Source organism: Podarcis raffonei, chromosome 8, assembly GCF_027172205.1.
Source record: "Podarcis raffonei isolate rPodRaf1 chromosome 8, rPodRaf1.pri, whole genome shotgun sequence".
In the NCBI taxonomy this organism is placed as follows: domain Eukaryota; kingdom Metazoa; phylum Chordata; class Lepidosauria; order Squamata; family Lacertidae; genus Podarcis; species Podarcis raffonei.
Genome location: NC_070609.1, coordinates 32,977,501 through 32,996,514, shown reverse-complemented (window position 1 = coordinate 32,996,514; position 19,014 = coordinate 32,977,501). Strand labels below are relative to the sequence as shown.

At 45.2% G+C, this 19,014-nt stretch overlaps 2 protein-coding genes across 7 annotated transcripts in view; both read left to right on the top strand.

The window, feature by feature from the left end:
• The window catches only part of THRAP3 (thyroid hormone receptor associated protein 3), a 40,293-nt gene extending 30,086 nt beyond the window's left edge, over positions 1-10,207 (top strand). For 4 of the 5 annotated variants that reach the window (XM_053399002.1, XM_053399005.1, XM_053399004.1 and 1 more), the window contains 6 exons: positions 523-628; positions 1,878-1,962; positions 4,548-4,729; positions 7,322-7,514; positions 8,321-8,485; positions 8,824-10,207. In XM_053399002.1, coding sequence (XP_053254977.1) covers positions 523-628; positions 1,878-1,962; positions 4,548-4,729; positions 7,322-7,514; positions 8,321-8,485; positions 8,824-9,045 — 953 coding nt within the window. In that variant the 3' untranslated portion in view covers positions 9,046-10,207. The remainder of the gene's footprint in view (positions 1-522; positions 629-1,877; positions 1,963-4,547; positions 4,730-7,321; positions 7,515-8,320; positions 8,486-8,823) is intronic. The other variant, XM_053399006.1, reaches the window with a different exon arrangement.
• Positions 10,208-17,171: 6,964 nt separating this feature from the next.
• Positions 17,172-19,014, top strand: part of LOC128418880 (SH3 domain-containing kinase-binding protein 1-like) — a 25,584-nt gene continuing 23,741 nt past the window's right edge. The window contains exon 1 of one of the 2 annotated variants that reach the window (XM_053399008.1): positions 17,172-18,032. In XM_053399008.1, coding sequence (XP_053254983.1) covers positions 18,029-18,032 — 4 coding nt within the window. In that variant the 5' untranslated portion in view covers positions 17,172-18,028. The remainder of the gene's footprint in view (positions 18,033-19,014) is intronic. The other variant, XM_053399007.1, reaches the window with a different exon arrangement.

The following is a 19,014-nucleotide window of genomic DNA, read 5'->3' as shown; positions in this document are numbered from 1 at the left end:
TATTTGGCAAAACATTATTACTTTCACAAGTTGGACTATCATGAATATGGTCCCTCTCCAGCCAGTCTTCAGATTTGGAAATCAAGATCAGTTGACACTATGGTTGCAGTAAGATCAGATTTGGAAATCAAGATCAGTTGACACTATGGTTGCAGTAAGACTGTCACTGTAGTTTTTCCTGTACAAAAAGATAAAGGAAAGTATGATGTTAACAATCTGATCAAGCTTGTAGTGCTTTGCTGATCTTCATATGATGTCAGCCTTGTATTGGATCTTACACTTGAGACTTATCTGGTGTTTTAATTATTCTTATATGAATAAAAGCAATTTCTTTTAAAAGTCTGCACTGCTTAACCTGCAGACAGATGGATCCATCTCCTTCCCTCTTTTCTCCTGCCTTCACCTTTATGTTGTTTGCTTCCTGAATCTGTTTCAGACCCTCCTGCAGAAGCCACTTTTATATTGTCCTAAAGTATAGATGCAATGTTAATGATGTGATATTTCCTCACTGCATATCAACAGAGCATCATTTTGGGTCTTCGGGAATGACATTGAATGAGCGCTTTACAAAATACCTAAAACGAGCGGAGCAAGAGTCTGCTAAGAACAAAAGCCCTGAAATCCACAGGTGAGTCCTCCTTTGCATGTAATAAAGGCATGGTTTTGGGAGAAAATGTGCACCCTTACCACAAAGAGTCCTCAAATGAGTAGGCTTTGGCATAGCTCACCAGCACAAAAGCAGGCAGTCTACTAGACAAATCAGACTACTATCTGCCAAGTGTAGAGTTTTGACATGTACTTATAAAATCCCGATTTAAGAGACTTTTTGAATCATAGCCATTAAGCAGCATAAAGGCTTGCATTTAGCTACTAGGCATTTGCTTGCTTATCATAAGCAAGTGCTTCTCATCCAAGGCAAACTCTGCCTTGCCCTGCCACTGTCTTGGGTGCCTATCCAGGAGAGAAAAAGGGACTCTGATTCAAGCATATGGAATCCACAACAAGAATAAAGTACGGAAATCAATAATTTGCTCCTCATGGTGAGGCAAGGATGTTGGAGACCCAATCCTTACAACTGAAACTCTGAAGCAGCCGTTTTTCTGGCCTTCAGCAGGTGATGCCCACATAATTCAGCCATACTTTCTGATGGCTAGAAGCTTCCTTTTCAAAAAGGAAGCTGAGAGTGGAGACTGAATTCTGAACCTTTTATCCATCGGAGGTTCATTCATTAGAGTGAATAGAGCACTGGCTAACCAACCTCAGTCTGCTCTCAGCCAGCTCTAACCTGCCTGTCTTCCTCTCATTTACAGCTAGTCCAGGGGGTTGCCCTGCCTGTCAGCATCATCCTCCTAAGTCGCTGTGTTGCCCCTTGCAGAACACAGTAGGGAGGTGGATGAGGACAAAGTTGGAATAAATTGTCTCTCCCTGTCATTGGCTCTGGCTCTACCTACTGTTTTGTCTCCCTGCCTTCTGCCCTCCTGGTCCCAAGGGACACCAGCCATCACTGTTGCTATCAGAGTCTGCACGAATAAGTATGGCTTTCAGAGCAAGAAAGAGATAAACAACTCTTCGTTGTATCCATAACTCTTTAAGGTGCCTTAAGGTCCTGTATTGTTTATCTTTGAACAAGTCTCTGTCGTAGCTGAGGCTTACCAGCATCAACTTGCCCAAGGCCACTAGGGAGTCTCGTGATGGAACAGGAGATTGAATGTTCTATCCACAAGTCAATTCAGCCCTGAAGTTTTATGTCTGTCATGTGCCATTCCTTACACTATAGAACTAAGGCCTAATTTATACATTCCCTGAATGCAGAAGGGAGGGGGGGGCATTCCTTGACCTTTTCTTAATCATGCATGCTCTCTTTTTTTCTTTTTTAGGAGGATAGACATTTCTCCCAGTTCCTTTAGAAAACATGGATTCTCGCAAGAGGAAATCAAAAGTTCCAAAGAATCCAGCTACAAGGTGACCTGTTGCTTTGATCTGTAGTGAAACAAAATGTGTGCACTTCGGGCATGAACTTGTTTTTTATAATAAAAAAGTGATATTTTTGTTTAACTTGCTCTCTACTTAAGTTTGTGTTTTTCTTTCAAGGATGGGCATAATTCTAAAAATGAACTACAAAGGGTTAATTTTTATTAAAAAAAATGTATCAACAACCTTTGTGAAGTGGTTAGAAATATGGTAAATGACCCCAAAGTCAATTGAGGTTGAGCTTGAGACAAAAAAAATGGAATTTTGGAAACAAGTGACCTTGATGATGGAAGACTTTTTGTGATATTTTGCTGCTTGTAAGTATGATTAAATCACTTGTATTACCCGTGATATTTCCAACCATGTTTTCAAAAAGACGTGCATGTCAGGAAGAGAGGAAAGTAAATCAAATCCATATCTGAACCAAGCACACAGATATTTTTTCTGCTAATGTGTTTTCTGTTGACTGCCGCTAGTTTATTTTAAAATGCTGCTCAGAATTAAAAACACTCTCTTGGGGGTCTTTAAAACTGTTACAGGCAGCGAAACAATTATATGCTCCTAAGTTTAAAGGGAAAAATGACCATCTTGAGTTGAAGCATTGTCTGTTCACTTTCATACACGTTTGTCTTAATGGTTTTTAGCAATGCTGTTGAAGGGTTTGCTTTCATGTCATACCTGTGTTCTCAGTTTCTCCAAACACTTGTCGCGTTTGAAAGATACTCGACTGCTGGATTTGATCTCTCTCTACCACACCATCCGACAGTGAACATGCTTGTGTATGTGAATAGACACATACTTCAGGTTTACAAACAGTCAGGAGCTCCTGAGACGACCTCTTTATGAAATGGAACTACACAAATGGCTACAACAACTGATCTAGGTTCGGCTGATGAATGACATTTGATGATGAAACGAGTTTCCATTCTGGCAAAGACAGATCGGCTTTGTTTTATGAGTTGAAAAGAGAGTTCTCCTTCACTTATGGAAGGCAAAAGAACAAATACAGCTCCCACATTCAGCCATGCCAACTTCTTTATTTTAATCAAAAAGTAGGCTAGAAGCTTGTGTAAGTAAAGTACTTAATAGAGAGCCGCTACCTATTCTTTTTGAGTTAAGGCGAAACTGATGCTCCCACTTTTCCCTGCCCTAGTTATTCCAAAGACTTGTGCTGGACTGAAAGTTACCAAGTTGAAACAAGAAGCTCCACTGATTGACTGTTTCAATAAAAATCAAAGAGACCTGTAACAATTCAGAAATGACTTTGATCCTACTGCTGTTGACTGAAGATTTTCGTTTGCCTGTAGAATTTAATCTTCTCACCACCTTCTCCTGTTCTTAGCCATTTCTTCCCAGATGTGCCACTTAAAGTATCCTAAATAAGGACAGGGATGATGAAATAGTGGGATGAGACATACCTGTGTCTTTTTTGTGTTTTGTTCATGGGAATCTCATTCCGTAAAGTGATCTCCAAGGATATCTTAACTTTTCCAACTACAGCTCCAAGCACACTGTTGATGCTGAATAAATGTTTGCTGTTTATAAGTATTGCTCAGAATAAGTAATATAGATACATTTATCTTGCACAACGTGTTCTGCTGTCAAAGTTCAAGTTCCCCCAAAATTCAGGAGCTTCTCGGCAATGGAGACAGGGAAGGGTGTGCGGAGACTGGATTGTAGCTGAATGGTAGAAGCAGGGAGTTCTGTTTTGCAGGGGGTGGGAGTGTGCAGTGAGCACAGCAGTGCAGAACACCTAAGTTCTAACTCTTGTCCCCTAGAAGCCAGGCCAAGCTTGGCTCCATTTGGTTGCTGAGTCTTCAGCAGCAGGTGTATGTTCAAATCTTTTTTCTGCCATCGTAAGTGTGAGAAACACGATGCCTCGTTTTTGTGCTTACAGTGCACAACTCTGAATTTGAGAGGTTATGCTGATTGAGAGCAAACTATGCAGCAGCCCCTTCAAGGCTCATTATGGATTTCTCAACAGCCAGTGGTGTTTGGAGGGGGGAGCACACTCAGGAAGCCTGCCTCCCCAAATAACTCCTTCATTGGTTCTCTGGAATGTAGAGAATTGGCTCTATTATGATACTGGAGCTTAGACAGTCTGCACATTTCCCCTTCACTTTCCATAACTGCAGCCAATGTCTCCTGCAGTGAGAGGAGGGGGCGTCCCTTTCCAGGCACAGGGAAGGAATTCTGTTGTTCAGTCAATTCCCTGTAGAGCACAAGAGTCTGTCAGAAGAGGAGAACACAGTTCTTAGCTTTGGCATATATAGATCATTGCCCCTTGAGCCTGTTCTTTTTCCTTTGGACATCAAAGGGTCTTGGCTTTGGCACCCAGTTTTGCTCCCTTGATTTGATTAATAATTACTTACGTTTGGCATAGAGAGAAGTGGATGCAGAAAGATTGAAATCTTTTGCGTGGATCTTGTGAAGTCATTCAGTCTGTGTATTAGCACCAGCATAACTTCCCTTGCTTGAGTATTTTTCAGTCCTGAGCAAGGGGAAAAGGGACGTAGTTGTGAAGGAATTGCTTAAGGCTCAGGTGTCAAGTCTTTCCCCTGTTTTTCTCTTTGCAGGCCGAAAGCAAATACAAAGAGGACCCAGTTGACCTGCGCCTTGACATTGAACGGCGTAAAAAACATAAGGAGAAAGATAAGCGAGGCAAGTCGAGGGAATCGGTGGACTCCAGACCCTCAAGTCATTCACGGGAGAGATCAACGGAGAAAACTGAGAGGTCTCATAAAGGGTCCAAAAAGAAGTATGTAGGAGGAGAACATTCTCCACTTCTTCCTTCTTTCCTTCCCTTTTTATTTTAGATGCCACACAGAAGAGTGATAGTGAGCTGACATAATGAAACCCCACATGGAAGAAGCTAGCAGGGAAACATTTTCAGCCCAAGGGCTGCATTTCCTCAAGAGGAACCTCCCCAGGAGGTGCATGCCAGTGTGGGTGGGGCAGTGGATGCTCAGTAGGATACGTTCCAGAGGTTTCTACAGTCACACGTGCAGTTATCCAGCCTTGCATCCAAGCAAGTAAGAGGTGCTACCACAGTTCAAGGTGCTACCACAGTTCAAGGAGACATCCCAACCAGGCACAAACACTGAAGGAAGGTGCAGAGCAGAACCAGTATGGGGTGTGGCCTTGTAAAAGTCCCAAGGGCCAGATAGAGAACCCTGGAGTTTCCCCTTCAGCCCCTGAGCCTGAGGTCCTTCCCCTCACTGGGCTAGTTGATACTTCCTAGGATGCAGCAGGTGTCAGTGTGGGGCTGTCCTGTTACATAGCACAGGCTTCTGGGGATGTGAAAAGTGCTGTTTTTACATCCAGGCTTGTTAGGCCTCAGCTGTTGGGTCCAGCCACCCCCCTCATGTGCATTGCCTGTGGGCTGTACACTGTACCATAAGGTCTGCAGTAAGTAGGCAAGCTGTTCCAAAAGGGATGCTTGTCCGTCATCACTGATCTTCTCATTGAGCAGTTGCTAATAAGCCTCCAAGGAACCAACCCTACATTTTCCCAGAACACAGTTTGTAGGGTTACTTATTGAAAGGACACAGGCAGGCTAGTCTAAGTGCATTTCAAGTCAATGTCTTTTACACTTATTTATTTGTTTATAAAAATATTTAAGTACCATTAATTCATTTTTTAAAGTTATAAATGTACATTTGTGATTGTTAGCTTAGCCTTTCCCCCTAGACGTCAAACGCAACTTCACTTTTTCAAGCTAAGAGGGGTGGGTGTAAGAGAGAGGAGAGCTCTCTGGATCATTGGATGGGGCATGCTGGCATTGCTCAATGCTTTCCTGTCTGCATTTCTGAAACTTCCATTTTTGCAGCAAATAGCTGTGTGTTTGGGCCACTTTGGGCTGAATGAGGCACTATGCTGCCCAAGCTTAATAACAGCGTGTGTGATGTGCACCTCTGTTGCTGAATTGCACTGGAGCCCTAGAGAACAAGAAGCCACTCTAGATAAAGGAGGGGAGACTGTATGCTTGCTTTCATTTTTGGTCTGGAATCTCCTAACACAGAGACCCAAATTAATGATTCTCTTCAGTCACTGGAGACAGCAGGTTACAAGCAGGGTGGTTGCGGAGGCAGGGAAATCCCTGCCTTTGGTCTAGGAGAGGGTAGGGAGTATGGTACTCTCCTATTTGTATATAGAAGCATTGTCCAACAGGTTGATCAGGATCGACTTGTAGATCATGTGATTGTTTCTTGTCGATCTCTGTATATTTCTCTCTCTTTCCAGAAACAGCCCTTTCTCTGAGGAGCCAGCGTGCCGGGCTTCTCTCTCTCTCTCTCTCTCTCTCTCTCTCTCTCTCTCTCTCTCTCTCCTCTCTCCCTCTCTCCCTCTCTCCCTCTCCCTCTCCCTCTCCCTCTCCCTCTCCCTCTCCCTCTCTCTCAGAAGGAGGAGAAGGAGAAGCAAGCGGGCGGAGGTGTACGCAGATGTAGAGGCTGGGCAAGAGAGAGAAGCCCTGTGCACTGGCTCCTCAAGAGAAAGGGCTGGCTTGGGTCGAGAGAGAGAGAGATGGTGCTGGACATTCCAGGATCCAGCCCTTGAGGAGAGGACTGCCTTGTCCTCCCTCCCCGCTGACGAGCTCTCTCCTGAGTAAACACACAAGGGAGTGGGGGCCCTTCCTGGCTGCTGCCATCCCACTCACGCGGGGAGGGGTGTGGTGTGTGTGTATGTATGTGCAGCCCTGTGCACTGGCTCCTCAAAGAGAGAAAGGTCTGGTTTAGGTTTACTCGAAAGGAAAGGGTAGGTTGGATCCAGGGGAAAGGGCTTCTACAGGTTCCATCCAGTTCTTAAGGTGGTGCTTGAAGGCTGTCAACTCTGCAATTGAGTTTACCCAATTTATGTTTCAAACTATGGGGGAAATCACTGTGGCTGACATGTGCCCCTGACTCATTTGAAAAACAGCAAGAGTCGGGGGTACTTTAAAGACAAGCTCTTGTGAACAACAATCCATGCATCATGTTCTGATTATGTAGAACCCTGTCCTCAATGTTATTTTCTTATGTTATTACAAGTATACAAATTATGTATTTTAAAAAAAATATTGATTTATGATGAACTTTTCAGGTTTTATGGAAGGGACTATCATTTGTTACTATTTTTATCATAAGCCCAGGCTGGTATAATATGTTTAAGTTGAAGAACGACAATGGGAGAGTGTGGTGGATCACTGCCAGTTTTTGGTATTGGATGGTAGATCTCAGGCTACCTTTGGTTGGACATGCCTGGTATATATCATGTGGTGAAGTTGCAGGGAGAGGTGGAGGAATGACTGACATTGAGGCAGTAGAGATGTGCCCTCCCCTGACATTCATATATCTCTCTCTTTGCCTTGACTTAGGAAGCACCGGCGTGTGCGGGAGCGATCTAGGTCAAGCTCCTCGTCATCACAGTCTTCCCGCTCCTACAAAGCAGAGGAGTACCCCGAGGAGACTGAAGAGCGAGAGGAGGCTGCCCCTGGCTTTGACAAATCCCGCCTTGGGACCAAGGAATTTACGGGCCCAACTGATAGGGGCAGAGCCCGAGGAACCTTTGTAAGTTGTCCTTTTGGAGGGTGTGTGCTCTGGGCCCTTGTTCCAGGGTGATAAGTCAAAATAGTTTTGAATTGTGGCAGAGCTGGAGTGTGGACAGGCACCTCCAGCTTTTGAAAGGGGTTCAGTGTTAGGTGTTGGCAGCTACCCAGTGTAAGGGAGTCGTTCTTGCTTATAAAATTTGTCTCACCTCTTCCACATATTTACCGAGTACAACTTCAGGGTCTTTTTCAGAAGAAGTTTCCTATTTGTGGTGAAAGGGCAAACTTTTTTTTTTAACAATATGATATGATATACCAAAAGCAACAAAACCATAACATTATAGTGCACATCAGTTGCTCAAGGAAGTGTAAGGAGCCACACTCAGAGGCTCACATCCAGACCCAAAAATCAGTCAGAATCTGAAGGACAATTTAACCAAGAAGGGGCCTAGCTAATAGGTTGAGCCAAAAGGGTTGGGTTTGTTTTAGTAAATGGGAGTATTATTGCACCTCTCTGCCCAGCTATGTAATGCAAAAAGGGATCCCAAGTGCCTACGGATTTGTCATGTTTACTTGGCCCTCAAAATAGTGCTATTGGGACAGGTTTTTTCTGGAAAGACAGTAGCCTACACCTTGAATACAGAAGTGTGATGAGTATTTCTAGTGATGGGCAATTTCCATTCTATCTGTTGCTAAGAGATAAACAATCAGGTCTGTGTGTGTAGTGCTCCAGAAATCATGACAGGCCATCCCAGGCCCAGCCAGATCCCCTTCCTTTCTGTTGCTCTCTTTTTGACGTTCTCTTTCTTCCTCTGCTCCTGATGACAGCAACAGTTCCGGGCCAGGGGTCGTGGCTGGGGAAGAGGGACCTTCTCTGGCAACAGCAACAACAACAACAGCAGTGGCGGCAGCGGCAGCACCGACTTCCAGAAGCGGAGCAGGGAGGAGGAGTGGGACCCCGAGTACACCCCCAAGAGCAAGAAGTACTACTTGGTATGTGCCCTGGGGGTGAGATGGGCATGTGGCTGTGAGCTGCCTGCACAGAAGTTATCCCTTCCACCAGGTGACAGGCCCCAAGTTGGTCTTGCTGTCATTGTCTCCTCAGCCATGCAGCATTGCTGGAGGGCTTATTCGCAAAATGCAGAGGCGGGGGGGGGCATATTCCAGGGTGTTTATCCTCCCCTGTCTGTGTGGGAAATGTAGCAGCGGCCACTGGGGAAAGGAGAGGGAGTGGACAGAGGTGGGGCCTTCTGATGGGCTGTTGAGGAGCTCTGCATTTGTTGACTGACAAATACCTTTTTCTTTTTCTTCTTCTTCTTTTCCCTTTGCAGCATGATGACCGTGAGGGCGAAGGGGGTGAGAAATGGGTGAACAGAGGCCGGGGAAGGGGCATCTTCCCCAGAGGGAGGGGCCGTTTCCTGTACCGAAAATCGAGCACCAGTCCCAAATGGGCCCATGACAAGTTTAGTGGTGAGGAGGGAGAGATTGAGGATGATGAGAGCGGGGCTGAGAACAGAGAGGACAAAGAGGCCCTTCAGTCGGTGGCAGAGTAGCAGTCTCGACAAGTGGAAAGAGGGTCCTGAGACCCTGAAGCAGCAACAGCTGTTGGAGGGGGGACTCTGTCAGTCTGGACAGTAATTGATCCTTATTGACTAGTTGAATGTTCTTTTATTTTCTCTTTTTTAATTTTTCAGTGATCTCATGGAGGACAGTGGAGTGAGTTCTGCCCAATACTATTGGCAATCAGTTTTTGCGCGCTCGCTCTTTTTAATGTGATGATACATGTGGGAAATTAATTCCCTGCTCTTTGTTTTCCCCCTCTCTTCCTGTTTGTGGATATTCTTTTTTAGAAATCCTTTATTTTAAGCGTTTGCATATATATACACATATAAAAACAACACCCCTTAAAATGGTTAACTTCAGAAAGGCGTTTGTGGTTCTTATATATAGAAGAAAAATGCATGTGAATAAACATCTGACTAGAAACTGTTGGGACCAAACTGTGGTGTTCTTAATTTAAAGGAACTTTCCCTCTGCTTGAATTTGGAGTCGTTTCTCTTTAAAGAATCGCCTATTGTTTTTTCCCTTTTTGTGCTGACGTTCTAAAGTGTAGCATGGCACAGTTGAGGGGGAAGGACCCAAGCTCTCCCCACCACAACCACCAAAATGCAAAACTGCTCTTGGCTAATGGTAGCAGCATCTTGGTCCGGTCACTCTAGATTTCTTGCATACCCTCTTTGCCTCCAATTGTGAATCTGAACACTATTTTTGGGGTCACATAGTTTTCTAAGAAACTTGTGAATATACTAGGTTTTAAAAAAGAAAACCAGACATATAGCATGAGAAATGAGGATTTTTTCCAGTATTTTTATTAATCTTTTTATAAAGCAATTTTGACTCACTTCTGTGATGGCCATGGGTAAGTTGCTGACAGTTGGTTTTGTGATTCTCTTCAGCTTTAAATCCGCAGCACTCGAAACATGTTGGGCAGGTGATGTGCTCACTCTCCCAAGCCAGCTACAGAGACTGTAGTTGCCCTATTGAGAAATCTGTCCCCCTGGAAATGAGACTTTGCAGTGCTTCTCTTTGTTCCCCTTTTCCTCTCTGTGCTATAAATAGAGCTCCATTTTGTGGGACTGGTGCAGTTCTTGCTTAGCAAAGCCTGCAAGCTTTTGTTTTGACTCCTTGTTCAAATAAAATTACATTGAAATGTACCATGCAGACCTTTTTTATTGCTGCTTTTATTGAGCCTCCATCCCACCCCCCAAAATATGGTTGCAACAAAACCTTACATCAAACAGGGCCAACATGATAGTGTTGGGCAAAAGAAAGAAAAAAGAGTTCAAAGCTCCTTAAGGGTAGCAGAAAAATGCTCAACTTGCCACTCTTGATCCCAGTAGCCATATGTTTAACATTGCAAAGAAGTGTGTGCATTCACAGAACGCTGTACATCTATAGTCCTCTCCCTACCTGGTTGCCCAAGATTCCCAAATGAGTGGAAGTGCCTCCATCCTTTTCTCACCCAAAATGCCTAGCTGATGTGGCCTTATGAAGCACTTTCTTCCATCTCACATACCCCTGGAATCCCGGGGAGGGGGTTGTTTTGAAGTCTCCTATAGAAAAGAGAGAAAGTGGGGGAGCAAAGTATTAGAACTGGAGGCTGCATTTGGGTTCTACAGATTCCATTGTAGAAGCCACGGCAACGTGACCAGGCAGTGCATAAACAAAAGTGCCTGTAGGCTTTTCTAGATACTGTAATTGGCTTTGATCTTTTGTCAGCCCATCAGCTCACATAAGGCAAATTTTAAGGATGGGTCCATGTGCGTACTTGGGAGTTTTCTTGCTTTGTGGAATATTTCCTTTCTGTGAGACACACCTCTGCACACACAAAAACCCTGAATGACCTGGTCTATAAATTATGCAAATTAAGAAAAAAGCCTTTTGTTTGGGAGGAGGGTGCACTTAAGAGAGAGCTGTTCAAAAGACTTGAGTGGCGTATTAGGTAGGTGCAAAGTTTAAACCCTTCGGGAAACGGTGGGGAATATTGGCGAGCCCTGTTCTTTCCAGCAGCTATGCTTTTCCCCCCTTCCAAGTTTTTAATTAAAACACCAGCCAACCTGCCCTGTTGCCTGAGGCCATAATTAGAAGTGAATATAAAAATGTGCTGGCAGTTCTCAGAGCTCCTGTGCTTGGGCACTGTGGCGCCTGCTGGGCAAGGGCAGGTACTGCCAAGGAGTCTTCTGGCTCAGATCTTTTAGATACTTCATTGCACTTCCATTCATTCTTCCTCTCTCTCCTCTGAGCGGGGGCTTACCCTGGACCCCCTAGGTTGCTGCACAACAAACAGGGGTTATGAACATTTCTGTCCAAACAAGTCTTCTGCACCACAGAGGCTCTGGATTGTGTCATGTTGAGGGCAGCTTAACACATTTAAGAAGTGGAAACAGCAATTCTACAGAAACACAGCTGGTCCCCTGATTTTCTCTGCATGGTGAAGAGAAGATTTCTACCCCCTTCACATGTTACAGGGTCTGTCTACTGTGTTCCCAACACATGAAGTGACTAAAAACACCACCAGCCTGCGAGTTGTGCTTTATGGGTCTCTGGGTCTTGAAATTTCTTAAATGGCACCATTCCCAGGCTGGACCTTGGATGGCAACCAATCAGTTGAGATTTGGGTTTACTCTGTCCCACCTTTAAAAATTCAAAGTAGGAGCAGTCCAAAGTTCAAAATGACATGCTTTAGTGGCTTTAAGGCAGCAGGGTGGTTTTTTCAAAAACAACACTAGAATGGTATTCTTGACTCAGCCCATCTGACCCTGGTAGAAAATGATTAGCATTGGGCTTTTCTGGATCTGGTGAATGATGGCTGCAGACCCTACAAAGAGCTGCTAGAACACCTTTTTGCAAGCCACCCCAATGGTGGATGATTTTGGTCAACCAATATTACTGAGCGTGGCAAAGGTGAAAGATGTATTTGAGATTAGAACTAGTACCTTGAATTGTGCTTGACAGCAATTCTACAGAAAACCAGCCTCAGATGCCAGAGCATTTGAGTCATGTTCTAATCAAAAATCCATTTTGGGGCAATATCGTTTATTATTTTGAGTTCTCCAAAACTTTACACCAGACTAAATAGGTAGCTAGTTGGTCCTTTGTGTGTCTCAGGTGGGGTGGGGTCCAGAAACCACGATGCAGTAACACTTTAATTACAGTCAGTCAAATTATCACGGGGTTGTGAGCAAGCTTTAGTGTAGAATTCTCCAGCAGCTTGGAGTAAAGTGCACAGCAAAGTGCGGGCAGGAGTTCAACATGATGTAAAAGTCCCTAAAACCTTCAGTGTGTAAGCGTCTTTAAGATGGAATGCAGGAGGAACTGTTCAGGCATAATTAGATCATTAAAATGGGGGAGCAACTTTCCTTGCTGCTTCGTGGCATTAGTCCTGTGGGGATCTTGTACCAAGCAAGACTGATCCATTATTCCTGTACAACACCTCTGGTAGCCTATCTTGAGACTTTTAATTCAGACTTTGGGGTACAACATACCAAACATCTCCCTTTCCCCTTTAACATCCAACCCGAAAAGGACTTCCAAGAACCAGTAATGCTTGTTCTTGGCTTTGACATTTAGGTCCTGCTATAAAGGTATTGGGACACGGGTGGCGCTGTGGGTTAAACCACAGAGCCTAGGACTTGCTGATCAGAAAGTCGGCGGTTCGAATCCCCACGATGGGGTGAGCTCCCGTTGCTCAGTCCCTGCTCCTGCCAACCTGGCAGTTCAAAAGCATGTCAGAGTGCAAGTAGATAAATAGGTACTGCCCCGGCAGGAAGGTAAATGGTGTTTCCGTGCGCTGCTCTGGTTTGCCAGAAGTGGCTTAAGTCATGCTGGCCACATGACCCGGAAGCTGTACGCTGGCTCCCTCGGCCAATAAAGCGAGATGAGCGCCGCAACCCCAGAGTCGGGCACGACTGGACCTAATGGTCAGGGGTCCCTTTACCTTTATAAAGGTATTACTCTCAAGGTGGCTCAGTTTTTTTACAAAGTCTTATGATTTGAGGCGCAAAAGGACTGCTTAGATGTAAGAAGGGTGTGGAAGCATTGTTCTAAGGCAGGCTTCCTCAACCTTGGCCCTCCAGATGTTTTTGGCCTACTACTCCCATGATCCCTAGCTAGCAGGACCAGTGGTCAGGGATGCTGGGAATTGTAGTCTCAAAACATCTGGAGGGCCGAGGTTGAGGAAGCCTGTTCTAAGGGTTGAGTTTTCTGGGTGGGACTCTCCCAGGTCTAGGAAACTGGAGCAAAACCTATTCCCTCATCTGTCTCTAAAGGAAACTTTCTTTGGGACTGTCCTTCCATAAATCCCCTGGCCAGGAAGCTAGAAGTTACCTACCTTGAGCAAAAGAATCCTCTGCAGCCTGGTTTCCATCAAATGTGTTGCACTAATGGGTCAGCTGGTTGCCCATTAAATGTTAGGTGCTTATTTTATGGCACTGTAAATTGCCAGAGAACAAACAGGTACTTCTGCTTGTGTGGGGTCAGGCAAAGTTGGGATGACATCATCTCAATAAAAAAGCCTAATTTGTGGGTGGTTGGCTGCGGGGGTGGGGAGGCAAATGTTCACATACAGAGTTGCATTCATGTCAACTAACTTACTGTGCATTTAGGTTCCACGGCGCCAAAGAGATAAAATAGATCTAAGTCTGTACTGGGGCAATACCTTTGTTAGGTCAATCCAAATGGAATAAAAGATATGCAAGCTTTTGAGTTCCCTGGAACTCTTTATAAGCCTTGATGTATAAAGGGAAGCAGGTGTGTGTGTTGGTATTTTAAGAATTAATGTGTTAGGAGCCAGCAAACATTCAAACGAGGTGTTTTCAGGTGCTTGCTAGTTTCACGTTTCACTCCAGCCTCTGAGTCTAGAAAGAGCAAGTTCATAATGGCCTAAATGAGGGGGATGCGTCTTCCCAGGAGGCTGTGGTGCAGAATGAAACCGGAAAACACCTAGAAGTGAATGCCACTGGCTCCTCCCCTACTCAATCTTAAAACTCACCAGGTGTAGAGATGTTGTTCTTGGTTTATTTGATTTGTCACCTAATACAAAATCTCTCTATGTGAGTTACACAATTAAAAAGCAGCCACCAACAACAAATTAACAATATCCAAACACACAGAGAGAAACAGCAATTATTATCATAATGCCTCAGAAGTCTGGGAGAAGAGGTACCTCTTAACTTGGTGCTGAAAAGCTGTTAATGATGGCTTCAGGCAGGACTGACTGGAGAGAGCATTCCACAGACAGGAAGCCAGCATTGAAAAGGCCTCCCTTTTTGCTACTCTCTGAAGGTCTATTAGAGAGACCACCAGAGAAAGGCCTAAGGTGCAGGTATGTTTAAGTCAACTGTTTAACTCACTGTGCAGGTATGTTTAAGTCAACAGCCTTTTTCTCTTTCCCCTTCAGGCCCCCCCCCCTCATCAACACCACTACTTAACATGACTTTAGGGGTATATGTCAATGTTAAAAAGGAAAGAGGCAGCTATACTCAATAAATCAAATGTGGCTGTCCTGTAGTCCTCCAGATGTTGCTGGACTGCAACTTCCACCATCCACATCTGCTGGCCATACGGACTGGGATGATAGGTGTTGTAGTCCAAGACATCTGGAGGACATCAAGCTGGGTTAGGATAGCCCAAGTGAACAAGACACAATTCACCTGGTGCCTAAAAGCTAACAATGAATGTGCAAGGCAGGTCTCCCTTAGGAGACAGCCCTGTTGTGATGATGCAATGCTAGGAAAGGCTTTCCAGTTATCATTCGCTACCCAGTCGACCACCTATTGTTAGGTTTGGTTCTGTGAAACCTCCATTGCCCCATTAGCTTGATTTGTGATCTAGAACAGCTTTCCTCAACCTGATGTCCTCCAGGTGTTTTGGACTACAACTTAATTTTGAATGCCTATAATTGTGCTTGGCTGCCTTGGGGCTGGACACTAGATTTTATTAACTGGTACGCTTCAGACAGGGTTCTTGTAAGAAGTTAGATTCAGGTGCCAATTGGAAAGACATTATCAGAGTTGTTGCATCTTAATTATGCTGAGTTATTGGACTATTTGAATAAAGCATTCCAGTGTCAATCAAGACACATTTGTTGGGAGCAGGGGGAAGGCATCAAGACAATTCAACAGCCACAAACAGAGAGGGAACTGAATGCATTGAGGAAATGACATCTTACTGTTATTTTCTTGCATCCTCGGGCCAAGTGTGTGTCATTATCTGCCGTCCCAAGACAAGTTCAGTAACCCAATCTGTCACCCAAGTGCTTGGGGAGTGACAGGCCTGGACAAATTCCTCCTGTCCATTATGTTTCAGGCAGGATGTGAACTATTCCAGTCTTGGTCATCTGCAGTGCCGTCACCCAACTTCTATGGACACTGTTTGGGGTCTGAGCAATAAAAGCAGGCTGAGTTTCTGTGTGGGTGTGCCCTGGGAGCTTTTTATGACTTTTTCGTGTCCCATAGATACTCCAGCCAGTTGTTGATGCAAAGAGGGGCTCAAGTGAGGCAGGGACACCAGGCATAAACAGAATTAACTGTCACTTTCTGCTAACTGAAAGAGGATTTTCCCCCAATTGCAGGTATTCAAAAGATCTTGGCCTTCCAGTATTTTGAGTTCTTCAAAGCATCTATGCCAGAACTGCAAAGGAACCAATAATCATACTATGTAAGGGGTGTTTTTCATCCCAGCTTTACCACCATCTCTGTGTGTAGGTATGGACTCTAAGCATACCGTATTTTTCGCTCTATAAGACGCACCAGACCACAAGACGCACCTAGTTTTTGGAGGAGGAAAACAAGAAAAAATATATTCTGAATCTCAGAAGCCAGAACAGCAAGAGGGATCGCTACGCAGTGAAAGCAGCAATCCCTCTTGCTGTTCTGGCTTCTGGGATAGCTGTGCAGCCTGCATTCGCTCCATAAGACGCACACACACTTCCCCTTACTTTTTAGGAGGGAAAAAGTGAGTCTTATAGAGCAAAAAATACGCTATTTTCCAGAGGAAATGTGTAAATTGAGAAGTTAAGCGTCTGGGACTCCTTGTGTGGGAAGCAACCTGAGGCAGGGTGGGAATTCATTACTGTACAGAGGCAGTCCTCTTCATGAACACATCCTCTATTTGAAGGGCTGTCTAGTTTCAAGATTTAAAAAAATAACCAGAGAGGAGCACAGGGGCCTTGAGGTTGTGCACATCTCACAGTGAGCAGCACCTGGGCAGCAAACTGAGCACTAGGTGGAACTATGGTGGAACAGCAGTGGAATAGACTGTATTTCTATTTAACTTATAGCAATTGTTTCTAAATATGTATCTATGCATATAAGTTAGCATATGCAAATTTGACACCAGAAAAGGTCCTCTCTTGTCCTTTTTTGTGTGATGTGTTCCTCCTTTTTTTTCTTTTTTTTGCCGATGCCTGAGTGGCTGTTCCTGAGGGCTGCTGTGCCGCTTGTGAGTGTGTGCAGGGCTGAAATTGGTCTTCAGCACAGCAATATCTTCCAGACTTCAGACCAATCAGCTGCTAAAGTTTACTAAACTGTCAGGAGGAGATTCACAAAGCAAAAGTAGCCTAAGAAAACCCCCAAGATCTCTGTGAGGGATGCTTCCAGATCGGTGTTTGATGGTGAATCCTCAAACAAGCAAGTTTTTTTTTGTAGTGCCCACATGACATAATCAACATCAAAATCCTGTATCTTCCCCTCATGATCTGGCTAACCTCTCTTTACATTTCCAGGGAAAATCCAGCGAAGTAAAAAACACTTGCCAGCTACTAGTTTGTGATATCTCAATAACCCATCTGCTAATTAAGCCACACCTGGACCAGAAGCATTCAAGGACCAAGTGAATAAATATAAGAAATAGGGAGCAAACTTTCAGTTGACCTGTAATCAGGCTGGTGGTTAACCAGAGCATGGGGGGGGGGGCAGGCAGCTGCTGGTTTGTCACTAAAACCAGACCATCTGCACTGGCTCTTCAAATGGTGTGTGGGCAAAAGCAGCAGCGCTTTCAAAGACCACCTTTTCATCTGTTCTGTGCAGGATTCAGGTTACACCAGGGGATAATGGGATATCGAAACACACAGCAGCAGATTCCCCCCTTTAAATAAAAAAAAGAAAAAGCTGGAAGTTCTCTAGATTTGTCTCCAGCAGGAAGTGAAACACCCAGGTTCCTTGTGAAAGATAACAACAGCGAATAAAAATGTGGTGTTTTTGCACTGCTGGAAATCGGTACAGAAGAAAGAACTCTGACCATGCACAGAGGGCCTATTGAGTAACCACACCCAGCTGCTGAACAGCTGCCAGGTCAAACAGTGTGACTTCAAGTTGAAACAGAGCTCCAGGGCCTCTTTTTATTTTTAGATACAGCAAATGCTCTGAAGGTACTGAGCCATACTGTACAACAATATTGATACAGCCATTTAATGCTTCCCTGTCAGACCTTTCCTCTCCTCTCAGTGACATTTAGAGTGTAAGCTGCTCAAGTCCGGGGTTTGTCCTTTTAGTTAGGGTATCTTGCCAAGGAGTGGCTCTATATAAATAGTAAGTTACAATGGCAGAGATGCCAGTTTTCATACATCCATTTTACCCTGAGGCTGGGAAAGATGGTGTACCTAAGTAAGGCCGCTTCCCCCGCTCAGGTGCAACCACCCACACTTCAGGCCTGCACGTCAATGCTTACCCCCCTCCCCATCACAGGTAGGCTCTGCTCATCTATTTGGGGCAAGCAAACCCCCTGGCCTGGCCTACCTGCCCGGTAGCAGCCTGGAGCCCTCCCTGCTCCTTCCTGGGCTCTCAGGAACCCGCCTCGCCTGTTTGCCTAGTCTGGGCTTGTCCCTCCCTTTCGTGTGTGGCAGGCTTGTCCTGACGGGCCTTCCCTCCCAGCTTCAAAAAGGGAGTGCCTGGCTTCCTTCTCCCACTTTTCCCAGGAAGGCACAGCTGGCTGGATCTATGCGGAGGGAGGCAGCCGGAAAGTGAGGAAGGAGCTGCCATGGGTAGGTTTCAGGGGCCACCTACAGGGAATGGGGCTGGAGCTGGAATGATTTCTTTATTGCCTGGGCTTTCCAGATGACAAATCTCACAGGTGCTGCCAGCTGCGCGGGCCGCCACGTCTTACACAGCCGTGTGATGGCATACAGTTCTGTAGGATCACATTTCCTGTGAATGCTACAATTGATACATAACATTGAATTGGCTCACTGCTTCAGTGCTCTGGCAGGTCAATGATTTAAAGGGCATTATTTTTGTAAAATAGGTTTGTTTAATGTGAGTCAAAGGGGAACGGCTATAATGTATATGTGTTGTTGTGGCTGGGATTTAGATGGTTTTTTTTTAGCATTTTGAGTGTCTGAGGATTATGAGGGTGGCAGTCCGTTCCAGAGCAAACACAGTGTGGGCACAGGGTGCCCACTGCCAGGCCCACTTCAGTGGAGCTTACCTCCGACTCCACCCCAATGGGGGTCCCACCTTCTCCACTGAAGTGATGAAACTGAACTTGCTGGAGGAGGGTTCTGTGTGTGCCTGCATGCTTGGCATACCAGGGAAACATGAGAATCCCTGCGCCCTCAGGTAACTGCTAGGACAGAGCAAAAAGAAAAGTAAATCAGGCTTAATTGTTACTGATGTAACTGTTATTAAGGCATAATTAATAAAAGGGTCCCTGCCCCCATTTTTACTGATGGTTCACCTTGGCCACAGTCTCTGTCAGAGCATCACTGGGCCCCTCTGCCTCCATCCAGGGCCCCCCTGGCCCAGCCAGGTCTCCCTCTGAACTTCTGCCTGGCTAAAGAGCTTGGGTTGGCCTTCAGTGTATGTTCAGTGCTTGAATTTAACAGGGAGAGGCAGAGAGGGTCTGGCCAGCCCCTTTTTCCTCATCCAGGCTTCTGGTTTTAGCAGAGTACTGTGTGAGATTCGGCTACCATTGGGAGGAGTCAGAGCTTATCCACTTACCTTTCCTCCGCTCTTTCTAGACACAGT